At 41.1% G+C, this 13,761-nt stretch overlaps 1 protein-coding gene across 1 annotated transcript in view; it reads left to right on the top strand.

Moving 5' to 3' along the window:
- The first annotated feature begins 11,563 nt into the window (after nt 1-11,563).
- Nucleotides 11,564-13,761, top strand: part of LOC132380942 (uncharacterized) — a 46,145-nt gene continuing 43,947 nt past the window's right edge. Inside the window, exon 1 of the mRNA XM_059949924.1 lies at nt 11,564-11,696. Coding sequence (XP_059805907.1) covers nt 11,594-11,696 — 103 coding nt within the window. The 5' untranslated portion in view covers nt 11,564-11,593. The remainder of the gene's footprint in view (nt 11,697-13,761) is intronic.

Below are 13,761 nucleotides of genomic sequence, written 5' to 3'. Positions count from 1 at the left end.
ACCCGTTTTTTTTTATTGATAAGATGTGTATCATTGGTTGTTAAGCTCTCAACTTCTATATAACCATATAACAATTACAGCATGGAAAAAGGCCATCATGGTCCTCCTGGTCCATGCCGACGCTTACACTCACCTAGTCCCAGTGGCCCGCACTCTGGTCATAACCCTCCATTCTTGTCCTGTCCATATACCTATCCAATTTTACTTTAAATGACAATACCGAATCTGCCTGTACCACTTCTACTGGAAGCTCATTCTGCACAGCTACCACTCTGAGTAAAGAAATTCCCCCTCGTGCTACCCTTAAACTTTTGCCCCTTAACTCTCAAATCATGTCCTCTTGTTTGAATCTCCCCTACTGTCAATGGAAAAAGCCTATCCATGTCAACTCGATCTATCACCCGCATTATTTTAAATACCTCTATCAAGTCCCCCCTCAACCTTTTACACTCCAAAGAATAAAGTCTTAACTTTTTCAGCCTTTCCCTGTAACTAAGGTGCTGAAACCCAAGTAACATTCTAGTAAATCTTCTCTGTACTCTCACTATCTTGTTGATATCTTTCCTATGATTCAGTGACCAGAACTGTACAGAATACTCCAAATTTGGCCTTACCAATGCCTTGTTATATTTTAACATTACATCCCAACTCCTGTACTCAATGCTCTGACTTATAAAGGCCAGTATACCAAAAGCTTTCTTCACCACCCTAACCACATGAGATTACACCTTCAGGGAACTATGCACCATTATTCCTAGATCACTCTGTTCTACAGCATTCCTCAATGCCCTACTATTTACGATGTATGTCCTATTTGGAATATTCCTACCAAAATGTAGCACCTCACATTTATCAGCATTAAACTCCATCTGCCATCACTTAGCCCACTCTTCTAACTGGCCTGAATCTCTTTGCAAGCTTTGAAAACCTACTTCATTATCCACAACGCCACCTACCTTAGTATCATCTGCGTACTTACTAATCCAATTTAACACCCATCATCCAGATCATTAATGTATATGACAAACAACATTGGACCCAATCCAGATCCCGGAGGCACACCACTAGTCACCGGCCTGCAACCTGACAAACACTTATCCACCATTACTCTCTGGCATCTCCCATCTAGCCATTGTTGAATCCATTCTACTTCTATATTAATACCTAACGATTGAACCTTCCTAACTAATCTTTTGTGCAGAATCTTTTCAAAGGTCTTACTGAACTCCATAAAGACAACATCCGCTGCTTTACGCTCATCAACTTTCCTTGTGACCTCTTCAAAAAATTCAATAAGATTTGTCAAACATGACCTTCCACGGACAAATCCATGCTGGCTATTTCTAATATGACCCTGTCTATCCAGATAATTATGTATACCATCTCGAAGAATACTTTCCATTAATTTACCCACCACTGACGTCAAACTGATAGGCCTATAATTGCTAGGTTTACTCTTAGAACCCTTTTTAAACAATGGAACCACATGAGCAATACACCAATCCTCCGGCACCATTCCCGTTTCTAATGACATTTGAACTATTTCTGTCAGAGCCCCTGCTATTTCTACACCAACTGCCCTCAAGGTCCTAGGGAATATCCTGTCAGGATCCGGAGATTTATCCATTTTTATATTCCTTAAAAATGCCAGTACGTCCTCCTCTGTAATCGTTGTAGTTTCCATAACTTCCCTACTTGTTTCCTTTACCTTACACAATTCATTATCCTTCTCCTTAGTGAATACCGAAGAAAAGAAGTTGTTCAAAATCTCCCCCTTCTCTTTCAGCTCCACACATAGCTATCCACTCTGATTCTCTAAGGGACCAATTTTATCCCTCACTATCCTTTTGCTATTAATATAACTGTAGAAACCTAACAAATTTATTTTCACCTTACTCGTATCTTCTTTTAGCTTTTCTAATTTCTTTCTTAAGATTCTTTTTACATTCTTTATATTCCTCGAGCACCTCATTCACTCCATGCTGCCTATATTTATTATAGATCTCCCTCTTTTTATGAACCAAGTTTCCAATATCCCTTGAAAACCATGGCGCTCTCAAACTTTTAACCTTTCCTTTCAACCTAAAAGGAACAAAGGTTTTGTACCATCAGAATTTCACTTTTAAATTACCTCCATTTCTCCATTACATCCTTCCCATAAAACAAATTGTCCCTTCTAAGTCCTTTCGCACCTCCTCAAAGTTAGCCTTTCTCCAGTCATAAGTCTCAACCCTGGGTCCAGTCCTATCCTTCTCCATAATTATATTGAAACTAATGGTATTGTGATCACTGGACCCGAAGTGCTCCCCAACACATGCGTCTGTCACCTGACTTATCTCATTCCCTAACAGGAGATCCAACACTGCTCCTTCTCTAGTTGGTACCTCTATGTATTGCTCCAAAAAACTATTCTGCACACACTTTACAAACTCCAAACCATCCAGCCCTTTTACAGCATGGACTTCTCAGTCTATGCGTGGAAAATTAAAATCTCCCACAATCACAACCTTGTGCTTACTACAAATATCTGCTATCTCCTTACAAATTTGCTCCTCCAATTCTCGCCCCCCATTAGGTGGTCTATAATACACCCCTATAAGTGTTACTACACCTTTCCCATTCCTCAATTCCACCCGAATAGTCTCCCTAGATGAGCCCTCTAATCTATCCTGCCAAAGCACCGCTGTAATATTTTCTCTGACAAGCAATGCAACACCTCCTCCTCTTGCCCCTCCATTCTATCACACCTGAAGCAATGAAATCCAGGAATATTTAGTTGCCAATCACACCCCTCCTGCAGCCATGTTTCACTAATAGCTACAACATCATATTTCCAGGTATCAATCCATGCTCTAAGCTCATCCACCTTTCTTACAATGCTCCTATCATTAAAATGAATGCATTTAAGAAACTCTCCACCTCTTCCTCTCTGTTTATCCCTAATGATGCAATCAACTTTATTATCTTTTTCTTTCTTCTCCCCTATATCTTCGGTCTGAGCGTTCCCCTTCTCTATCACCTGCCTATCCTCCCTCACACAATGTCTACTAGCTTTCTCTATTTGTGAACTAACCTCCTCTTCCCTAGTCTCTTCAAATTGATTCCCACCCTCCAACCATTCTATTAAAGTCTCCCCAGTTGCCTTAGCAAATCTCCCCACCAGGATATTGGTCCCCCTAGGATTCAAGTGTAACCCTTCCTTTTTGTACGTCACACCTGCCCCAAAAGAGGTCTCAATGATCCAGAAACTTGAATCCCTGCCCCCTGCTCCAATCCCTCAGCCACGCATTTATCCTCCACATCATTCCATTCCTACTCTCACTGTCACATGGCACAGGCAGTAATCCCAAATTACTACCCTTTCTTGTCCTTCTTCTCAACTTCCTTCCTAACTCTCTGTATTCTCCCTTCAGGACCTCTTCCCTTTTCCTACCAATGTCATTGGTACCTATATGTACCACGACCTCTGGCTCCTCACCTTCCCACTTCAGAATATCTTCGATGTGATCAGTAACATCCTGAACCCTGGTGCCAGGGAGGCAAATTACCATCCGGGTCTCTTGATCGCATCCATAGAATCGCCTATCTGACCCCCTATCAAGTCCCCTATTACTACTGCCTTCCTCTTCCTTTCCCTACCCTTCTGAGCTACAGGGCCGGACTCTGTGCCGGAGGCACAGCCACTGTTGCTTCCCCCAGGTAGGCTGTCCCCCACCAAAAGTACTGAAACAGGAGTACTTATTGTTAAGGGGTACAACCACTGGGGTACTCTCTAATACCTGACTCTTCCCCTTCCCCCTCCTAACCGTGACCCACCTTTCTACCTCCCGTGGCCCCAGTGTGACCACCTGCCTGTAACTCCTCTCTATCAACTCCTCACTCTCCCTGACCAGGCGAAGGTCATCACGCTGCAGCTCCAGTTCCCTAACACGGACCCTTAGGAGCTGCAGCTCGGTGCACCTGGTGCAGATGTGCTCGTCTGGGAGGCTAGGAGACTCCAGGACCTCCCACATCTGACACTGAGAACAAGCTGCCCTCCAACTCATACTTCCCCTTTCCTCAAATAACAGGAACAACTGAAACCTAAACCTACCTTGCTTCACCCATTTCCACCTAAGCCCCTTGATCCAAAGCCGTTAAGACTTCATCCTGCTCCCAGCTCACTCTACTGCCCGCAAAATGATGCTGTCCGCTGTTTAAGGCTGTGGCCTTTTAAAATTCCCCTGCTTCCTGCCCGCCTTCACACGCCTGCGCAGTCCTGCCTCTCTTAAATCCTATGAGAATAAGAAAAATTCAAGATGGGTCCCGCCACTCTCCCTTTCAGATCCTCCTCCTTCCTTTCCCAAATGAAAACAGATTCAGGATTTCTGCCCTTTTAAAACTCCCCTGCTTCACTGCCCGCCTTCACATGCCTGCACAATCCCGCCTCTACTAATTCTGATGAGAATAAGAAAAATTCAAGATGGCTTCCGCCACTCTCTCGTTCGGATCCTCCTCCTTCCTTCTCCAAACAATAAAACCTTTCATCAATAACTCCATAATGCGCACAACCTCATACCTGACAATCTCTAACTGCACTACAAGATCATCCACATTATTGCATGTACGGTGTGCATTCAAATATAACAACTTCAGTCCTGTGTCTGTCACCCGTTTTGATTTTATTCCCTGTTGCACTGCAAATTATCCCACTGACTGCAATTTTGCTCTATTATCTGTCTGTTCTTCCTGAGTCTCACTGCACAATGCATCTAGTTGTATACCAATTACCCCATCGTCAGCCCTATCACTCTGGTCCCATTCCACTGCTAAATTAATTTAAGTCCTCTCCAACAGGTCTAGCAAAACTTGCCCATAAGGATATTGGATATTGTTGTTGAGCCCACTAGGGGATTGGCTGTACTGGATTGGGTATTGTATAATGAACCAGAGGTGATTAGAGAGATGGAAGTGAAGGAACCCTTAGGAGGCAGTGATCACAATGTAATTGAGTTCACTGCAAAATTTGAGAAAGAGAAGTCAAAATCCGATGTGTCGGTATTTCAGTGGAGTAAAGGAAATTACAGTGGCATGAGAGAGGAACTGGCCAAGGTTGACTGGAAAGGGACACTAGTGGGAAGGACGGCAAAGCAGCAGTGGCTGGAGTTTATGCGAGAAGTGAGGAAGGTGCAAGACAGATATATTCCAAAGAAGAAGAAATTTTCGAATGGAAAAAGGACGCAACCGTTGCTGACAAGAGAAGTCAAAGTCTAAGTAAAAGCAAAGCAGAGGGCATACAAGGAAGCAAAAATTAGCCGGAAGACAGAGGATTGGGAAGTTTTTAAAAGCTTACAAAAGGAAACTAAGAAGGTCATTAAGAGGGAAAAAATGAACTATGAAAGGAAGCTAGCAAATAATATCAAAGAGGATACTAAAAGCTTTTTCAAGTATATGAAGAGTAAAAGACAGATGAGAGTAGATATAGGACCAATAGAAAATGATGCTGGAGAAATTGTAATGGGAGATAAGGAGATGGCGGAGGAACTGAACAAGTACTTTGCATCAGTCTTCACTGAGGAAGACATCAGCATTATACCAGACATTCAAAGGTGTCAGGGAAGAGACATATGCACAGTCACAATTATGATAGAGAAAGTACTCAGGAAGCTGAATAGTCTAAGGGTAGATAAATCTCCTGGACCAGATGGAATGCACCCTTGTGTTCTGAAGGAAGTAGCAGTGTTGATTGCAGAGGCATTAGAAATGATTTTTCAAAAGTCAGTAGATTCTGGCCTAGTTCCAGAGGACTGGAAGTTTGCAAATATCACTCTGCTACTTAAGAAGGGGGCAAGGAAGCAAAAAGGAAATTATAGACCTATTAGCTTGATATCGGTGGTTGGGAAGTTGTTGGATTCGATTGTCAAAGATGAGGTTAGAGTACCTGGAGGCATATGACAAGATAGGCAGAACTCAGCATGGTTTCCTTTTTTTTAATTTATTAAATTTTTAGAAAATTACAAAGAATAAATGTAATGATAAAATAGTGACAGAGAAAAAAAAAATAGTATTGACACTCCCCCCTCCCCTTAACATTCCCCCCCTTAAACCCTTATCTAAAGAAAGAAAAAAAAAGAAAGAAAGAAGAGAAAGATTGCCTGGATATCAGAGGATCCCCAGATACTCCATGGAGTTCAAAATAATTTTAATTTTTATTTTTACTTTTCCCAAATACTTTATAATTTTATCTTCAAAGGAACTATGTATTTAATCCTATCTTTTGTAGGCACGGGAGCCAAATTTTCAAAAATATATCATATTCATTTCTTAGATTATATGTAATTTTTTCAAGTGGAATACAACTATATATTTCATTATTCCAACGATCCATAGTTAAATATAAGTCAGATTTCCAAGTAACTGTAATAACTTTTTTGGCTACTGCCAATGCAATTTTTATAAAGTTTTTCTGATACTTATTCAATTTAAGTTTCGGTATTGTCCCTTCAATGTCTCCTAATAAAAATAATATTGGACTATGTGGGAGTTGTACTCCAGTAATTTGTTCCAATAAAAGTCATAGATTTATCCAAAATGATTGAATTTTAAAACAAGACCAAGTAGAATGTAAAAAAGTACCAATTTCTTGACTACATCGAAAACATTGGTCAGACATATTTGAATTTAATCTATTTATTTTCTGTGGTGTTATATATAATTGATCTAAAAAATATTGTACTAAGTCAAACATTTATTGTATTTATCATACTATCAGAACATAATCTTGACCAGTTTTTTCCATCAATATTAATATTCAAATCAGATTCCCATTTTTGTCTTGATTTATGAATTCCTGATTTAATTGTCTGTTTATGAATCAAATTGTACATACAGGATGTAAATTTTTTAATTTTTCCTTTTTGAATTAATGTTTCTATTTCGCGAGGTTTTGCAATTAACATTGTTTGACCGAGCTTTTCTCGTAAATAAGCCTTTAATTGAAAATAACAGAAAAGAGTGTTGTTTGATATTTTATATTTATTTTTTAATTGATCAAATGACATCAATATACTTACTTCAAAACAATCACCTATATATTTAATCCCCTTTTGGAACCAATTATGTAAAAGTTTATTATCCATTGTAAAAGGAATAAGCCTATTTTGAATTAAAGTTCTTTTTGCTAATAAAGATTTCTTTATCTCATTGTCCATATTTACCTTATTCCATAAATCAATCAAGTGTCTTAATATAGAAGATTCTGTTTTTTCCCGTATCCATTTGGATTCCCATTTATATATAAAACCTTCTGGTACGTTTTCTCCTATCTTATCTAATTCTATTCTAATCCATGCCGGTTTTTCTTCATCAAAAAAAGACGCAATAAATCTAAGTTGATTTGCTTTATAATAATTCTTAAAATTTGGAAGTTATAACCCTCCTAAATCAACTTCTGAGGCAATTGTATTGGTAAAGTTTGGAATATATATTGCAATCTAGGATATATATTCATTTTTACAGCATTAACTCTACCTATTAATGTTATTGGTAACCAGCATGGTTTCCTTAAAGGAAAATCCTGCCTGACAAATCTAGTGCAATTTTTTGAGGAAATTACAAGTAGGCTAGATGAGGGAGATGCAGTGAACATTGTGTATTTGGATTTTCAGAAGGCCTTTGACAAGGTGCTGTACATGAGGCTGCTAAACACGATAAGAGCCCATGGAATTACGGGGAAATACATACGTGGATAGAGTTTTGGTTGATTGGCAGGAAACAGAGAGTGGGAATAAAGGGATCCCATTCTGGTTGGCTGCTGGTTACCAGTGGTGTTCCACAGGGGTACGCGTTGGGGCCGCTTCTTTTTACGTTGTATACCAACAATTTGGATTATGGAATAGATGACTTTGTGGCTAAGTTTGCTGATGATACAAAGATAGGTGGAGGGGCTGGTAGTGCTGAGGAACCAGAGAGTCTGCAGAGAGACTTGAATAGATTGGGGGAATGGGCAAAGAAGTAGCAAGTGAATTACAATGTCGGAAAGTGGACGGTCATGCACTTTGGTAGAAGAAGTAAACGGGCAGACTATTATTTAAAAACAGACAGACAGACATACTTTATTGATCCCGAGGGAAACTGGGTTTTGTTACAGTTGCACCAACAAAGAATAAAGTAGAAATATAGCAATATTAAAACATAGATAATTAAATAATAATAAGTTAATTATTCCAAGTGGAATTAAGTCCAGGACCAGCCTACTGGCTCAGGGTGTCTGACACTCTGAGGGAGGAGTTGTAAAGTTTGATCGCCACAGGCAGGATTGACTTCCCATGATGCTCAGTGCTACATCTCGGTGGAATGAGTCTCTGGCTGAATGTACTCCTGTGCCTAACCATTATGGAGTGGATGAGAGACATTGTCCAAGATGGCATGCAACTTGGACAGCATCCTCTTTTCAGACACTACTGTCAGAGAGTCCAGTTCCACCCCCACAACATCACTGGCCTTACGAATGATTTTGTTTATCCTGTTGGTGTCTGCTACCCTCAGAGATGGGAAATGGGGAGAAAATTCAAAGTTCTGATATGCAACAGGGCTTGGGAGTCCTCGTGCAGGATACCCTTAATGTTAACCTCCAGTTTGAGTTGGTGGTGAAGAAGTTGAATGCAATGTTGACATTCATTTCTAGAGGAATAGAATATAGGAGCAGGGATTTGATGTTGAGGCTCTATAAGGCACTGGTAAGACCTCATTTGGAATACTGTGTGCAGTTTTGGGCTCCTTATTTAAGAAAGGATGTGCTGACGTTGGAGAGGGTTCAGAGAAGATTCACTAGAATGATTTGGGGAATGAGAGGGTTAGCATATGAGGAATGTTTGACCGCTCTTGGACTGTACTCCTTGGAGTTTAGAAGATCTAGGGGGGACCTCATAGAAACATTTCGAATGTTGAAAGACATGGACAGAGTGGATGTCGCAAAGTTGTTTCCCATGGTGGGGGGAGTCTAGTACAAGAGGACATGACTTGAGGATTGCAGGGCTCCCATTCAGAACAGAGATGCAAAAATTTTTTTTCAGCCAGAGCGTGGTGAATCTATGGAATTTGTTGCCACGGGCAGCAGTGGAGGCCAAGTCATTGGGTGTATTTAAGGCAGAGATTGATAGGTATCTGAGTAGTCAGGGCATCAAAGGTTATGGTGAGAGGACGGGGGAATGGAACTAAAGGGGAGATTGGATCAGCTCATGATGAAATGGCGGAGCAGACTCGATGGGCCGAATGGCCAACTTCTGCTCCTTTGTCTTATGGACTTATGGTATTGTGAGCAGTTTTCGCTCCTTAGCTGAGAACGGATATTTTGGTATTAGAGATGGTCCAGATTTCATGAGAATGATGCTGGCAAAGAAATAGTTAATGTACGAGGAGCTTTTGATAGCTTGGGCCTATTCTCAATGGAGTTTAAGAACAATATTAGGGGATCTCATTGAATCCTTTTGAATACTGAAAATATTGAATATAGAGTGGACATGGAAAGGATGATTCCAATGGTGGGGTTGTCTAGGACGAGGGGGTACTAAGAATACAAGAACATCCCTTTGTAACAGAGGTGAGGGAGGATTTATTTTGCCTAAGGATGTGAATCTGCAGAATTCATTGCCACAATGATCTGCAGAGGCCATGTCACTGTGTATTTAAAATGGAGATTCATAGGTTCTTGATTAGTCAGGGCTCCAAAGGTAACAGGGAGAAGGCAGAAGAATGGCATTGAGAGGAATGATTGAATGGCATAACAGATTTGATTGGCTGAATGGTATAATTCTGCTCCTGTATGTCTTAAGGCTTATCAGCAAATCTGCAGAACTGACTCAGGAAGAGAAAGAAGATGAACATTCATCAGTCTATGTTGATGAATGGTGTTGGACAGAATCAGCACTTTTATTAATTCCCATGCATAAACATGTTGGATAATTTGTTTCAGGCCCCGTACATGGATGCGAACACTGTAGAAGGAAAGTGTGCCACCTACATAAAGCTTGTCTTGTCATTGAACACTCTGACAAGCAATTACAGTTGAAAGTATCCTGATTACATAATGGAGGTGTAAGAAGCTGCATAAAGTAGTGGGATCTGTCTAACACAGCACAGGCACATCCCTCCCTGCCAATGAGGCACTGCCTCAAGAAGGCAACATCCATTATCAGAGATCCCCAATATCTCGGCCAAGCCATCTTTGTGCAGCTATCTTTGGGCAGTTGGTGCAGAATCTTGAAGTCCTACATGGTCAAGTTCAATCAGAATCAGAATCAGATTTAATATCACCGGCATATGTTGTGAAATTTGTTAACTTTATACCAATACAATAAAATACCTGATAAATAAATATAGGGGAAAAACAGAATTACAGGAAGTATATAGGTGAACACAAACAGCTACTTCTCTTCAATCATTTGGATCTTGAAGCAGTTGGAAAATGTCCTAATCTCCACAACATTTGACATTTCGGTCTGAGACTCTCCATTCAGTCCTGATGAAGTGACTTTTCCCAAAACATGACTGTTTACTCTTTTCCATGGATGCTGCTTGACCTGTGAGTTCCTCCTGTATTTTGTGTGTGTTGTTTTGGATTTCCAGCATCTGCAGATTTTCTCATGTTTATGGATAATTATGCTTTGTCTTGTCTAGGCTGCTTATAGGATGCTCTATGTCTGAGTTTAGGCTGAAAGTAAGTTTAAATTTGCAAACGTACTTGCGCACATGACAATAAACTCATAGAACCATAGAATATTACAGCACAGAAACAGGCCTTTTGGCCCTTCTTGGCTGTGCCAAACCATTTTTCTGCCCAGTTCCACCGACCTGCACCTGGACCATATTCCTCCATACACCTCTCATCCATGTACCTGTCCAAGTTTTTCTTAAATGTTAAAAGTGAGCCCACATTCACCACTTCATCTGGCAGCTCATTCCACACTCCCATCACACTTTGTGTGAAGAAGCCCCCCTAATGTTCCCTTTAAACTTTTCCCCCTTCACCCTTAATCCATGTCCTCTGTTCTTTTTTTTAGATAGTGAATGCAAGCAAAAAATATATTTGGATTTTGAACTTTATGGCCATATTGTTCCCTGTTATCCAGCCTATCTTCTACCCACATCAACACATTGTTTCCAATACCACAGGCCTAAAGTTTCTGCAAACACTTCTGGTTCAGCACTATCACTTGGCTTCCAGAAATCGAAGTTATAGTGTTTCCCGCTCCCCTTTATCCAAAACACATGTCACTTCTTTCAAGAACTTCAATAAGTTCAATAAGAAATAAACCTGATTTCCTTTCGACTTTGCCCGATTGCGTTCAAGCTTTCATAATGGGACGTCATTAAAAGTAGCTTTGCCATATTGTCTGACATGTTGTTCTGTGGCTTTCTGTCATCTATTTGAAATGAGATGTTACTATTAATGATTTCAAATATAATCGCTTTAATTCTTCATACCATGCGGTAGGGATCAGTCACTGACATACACCCACTGTCAAAGCCTCCGCGCTGACGTGAAGTCGTGGCTTCCTGAATGTGCTCACAACGCTGATACACGTTCAGCAGGCGGCTCACAACCAAGAACCGGATGCAAGCAAAAACCTGTCCTATCGAACACTGCAGTTGCTGGAGAGATATGGCCTTCAGCTGGTTTCTCATCTCCCTCTGGCTGACGCTGTCCATCTCAAATCGTGAGTTTAATCAAAAAGAATTGTGCTTTTCATTTCTCTCTGTCTAAGGCCTCCGTTATTTCCACAGTTCTCGTCAAGGCTCCCAGAGCAGGGAACGTAGTAACTGAATAGAAAGTGAGATTCTCTATACGCTGTCCCAATGTACACTCCAGATACAGAACGTGAAGAATTTCCTTCAAGAATCGCCAAGGAAACACACACCAAAATATGCAGATTGGAGCTCCTCTACCCATTCTGTGCCTATCTCTTTGCTGTTTATGTGCGTAAGGTCAGATTTTAATGATTAAATGCTTTCAGTCACACAGGCCTTAGAGTGCCACGCCCTGGCCTCGTTCTAGTCTACACCCTGAAACTGTAATAGCTGTTGACTAATTACCATCTTGAACTTTACCCTCACCCTTCGCATCCCCTTTAGTTCTCTATCTAGCCAGTCTCTATATCTGCCTACCCAAACATTTTCTCTTTCTCTCCTTCTCTTCCTATTTCAGTCTTCTCTTAATTTGTTTGCCTCCATGATTCCTGTCTGTCTCTCCTCAGATCAGCTTCTTTTCTAACCCCGCTTCTCTCTCTCTCTGAAACCCAGAAGTCAAAGCTATTTTCTGCTTTGCATGTGTTTTTTTTTGCCTCTTTGCACTTCCTGTTGCCATTTGATAGAGAGTACAAGTAAACACTGTCCCTCAGAGCGTTAGCTTATCACGAGCTAGCAGCAGGCCCATAACCTCACACAGAGGCTCTGGCCGTTCATGAAACTCAGCTCCTCTCTCTCTTCCCTGAGAGCGGACAAATTGTGAAACTTGAAGGCACCCCCTGCGTCACTGGTATTGGACTCCACGGTCTTCCTCCCGCTCCAGAATGATTTCCCATTTTCTTCCAGTTTAACACCGTTGACAGCTGATCTGTCAAAGTCATAGATAAGTTCATTGTCATGTGCACAAGGGCAATGATCAGCCACAGGCATGTCAGTTTGTATCAGCAGTATTCACAAGAAAAATATAAGTACAATTTTTACAAAAAGGACAAAAAATATCAAAGTGTAGTTTCGTGCAAAGTGATCAATCTGCTCATTTAGAAGATTAAAAAGAGATCTGAGAGAGGTATTTAAATTTATGAGGGGTAAATGCAAGCTGTGTTTATCTACAGAGATTGGGTGGGACTACAACCAGAGATCATGGGTTAAGGGTGAAAGGTGAAAAGTTTAAGGGGAATCCTCTTCACTCAGCTGATCGTGAGAGGGGGATGAGCTGCCAGCAAAAATGTGCATGCAAGCTTGATTTCAACACTTAAGAGAAGTTTGATATGTACATGGATGTTTGGGGTATGGAGAGCTTTGATCCTGGTGGAAGTTTATGGGAGGAGGCAGTTTAAATGATTTTGGCATAGACTGGATGGGCCAAAGGGCCTCTGTGCTGTACTTCTCCATGACTATGACTCTAGTGTTTCCAGACAGTAGTGATTAGCATTGTGATGGTTGGTTCGAGAACTGAATGGCTGAAGGGAAGTAGCTGTTTTGGAACCTGGTGGAGGAGGACATCAGGCTCCTGTACCTCCTGCCGATGGTAATGGTGATAAGATGGCATTGCCCGGATGGTGAGAATCTCTGATGAAGGATGTTGCTTTCTTGATGCAGTGCTTCATGTCAATACTAACTCCTCATAGGCAGCGGTGGGAATTTCACCCGGGTCGCTTGTACCGTAAAGCTTTGTGCTAACCCCTATACGACTGTGCCATCAATATCCACCACCAACACACAGTGTTGCCCCCTCACCTGAAATCTATGCCCTCTCTACTGACACCCTTCTCCTCTGGGAAAAGAGCTGTGACCATCCACGTTAGTTACACTCCTCATGAGTTTACATACCTCTGCAAGGTCATTCCTCAGCCTCCAATGGTCTCGGGGAAAAAATCCCCACCTATTAGTTTTTCCTTATAACTCAACCCTCCAGTCCTGGTAATATCCTTTCTGGTTTAATTGTTGCACAATACTTTGAGTAATGTCAGAAATGTCATTGAACTGGAAGGTGGGCCAGCTTTGTAGCATTGGTTTGTCCTAATTTTCCAGAATGAA

This window comes from Hypanus sabinus, chromosome 25, assembly GCF_030144855.1.
Source record: "Hypanus sabinus isolate sHypSab1 chromosome 25, sHypSab1.hap1, whole genome shotgun sequence".
NCBI classification, from domain to species: Eukaryota; Metazoa; Chordata; class Chondrichthyes; order Myliobatiformes; family Dasyatidae; genus Hypanus; species Hypanus sabinus.
The sequence above is the reverse complement of the archived record's forward strand: the minus strand, read 5'-3'. Positions and strand labels throughout refer to the sequence as shown.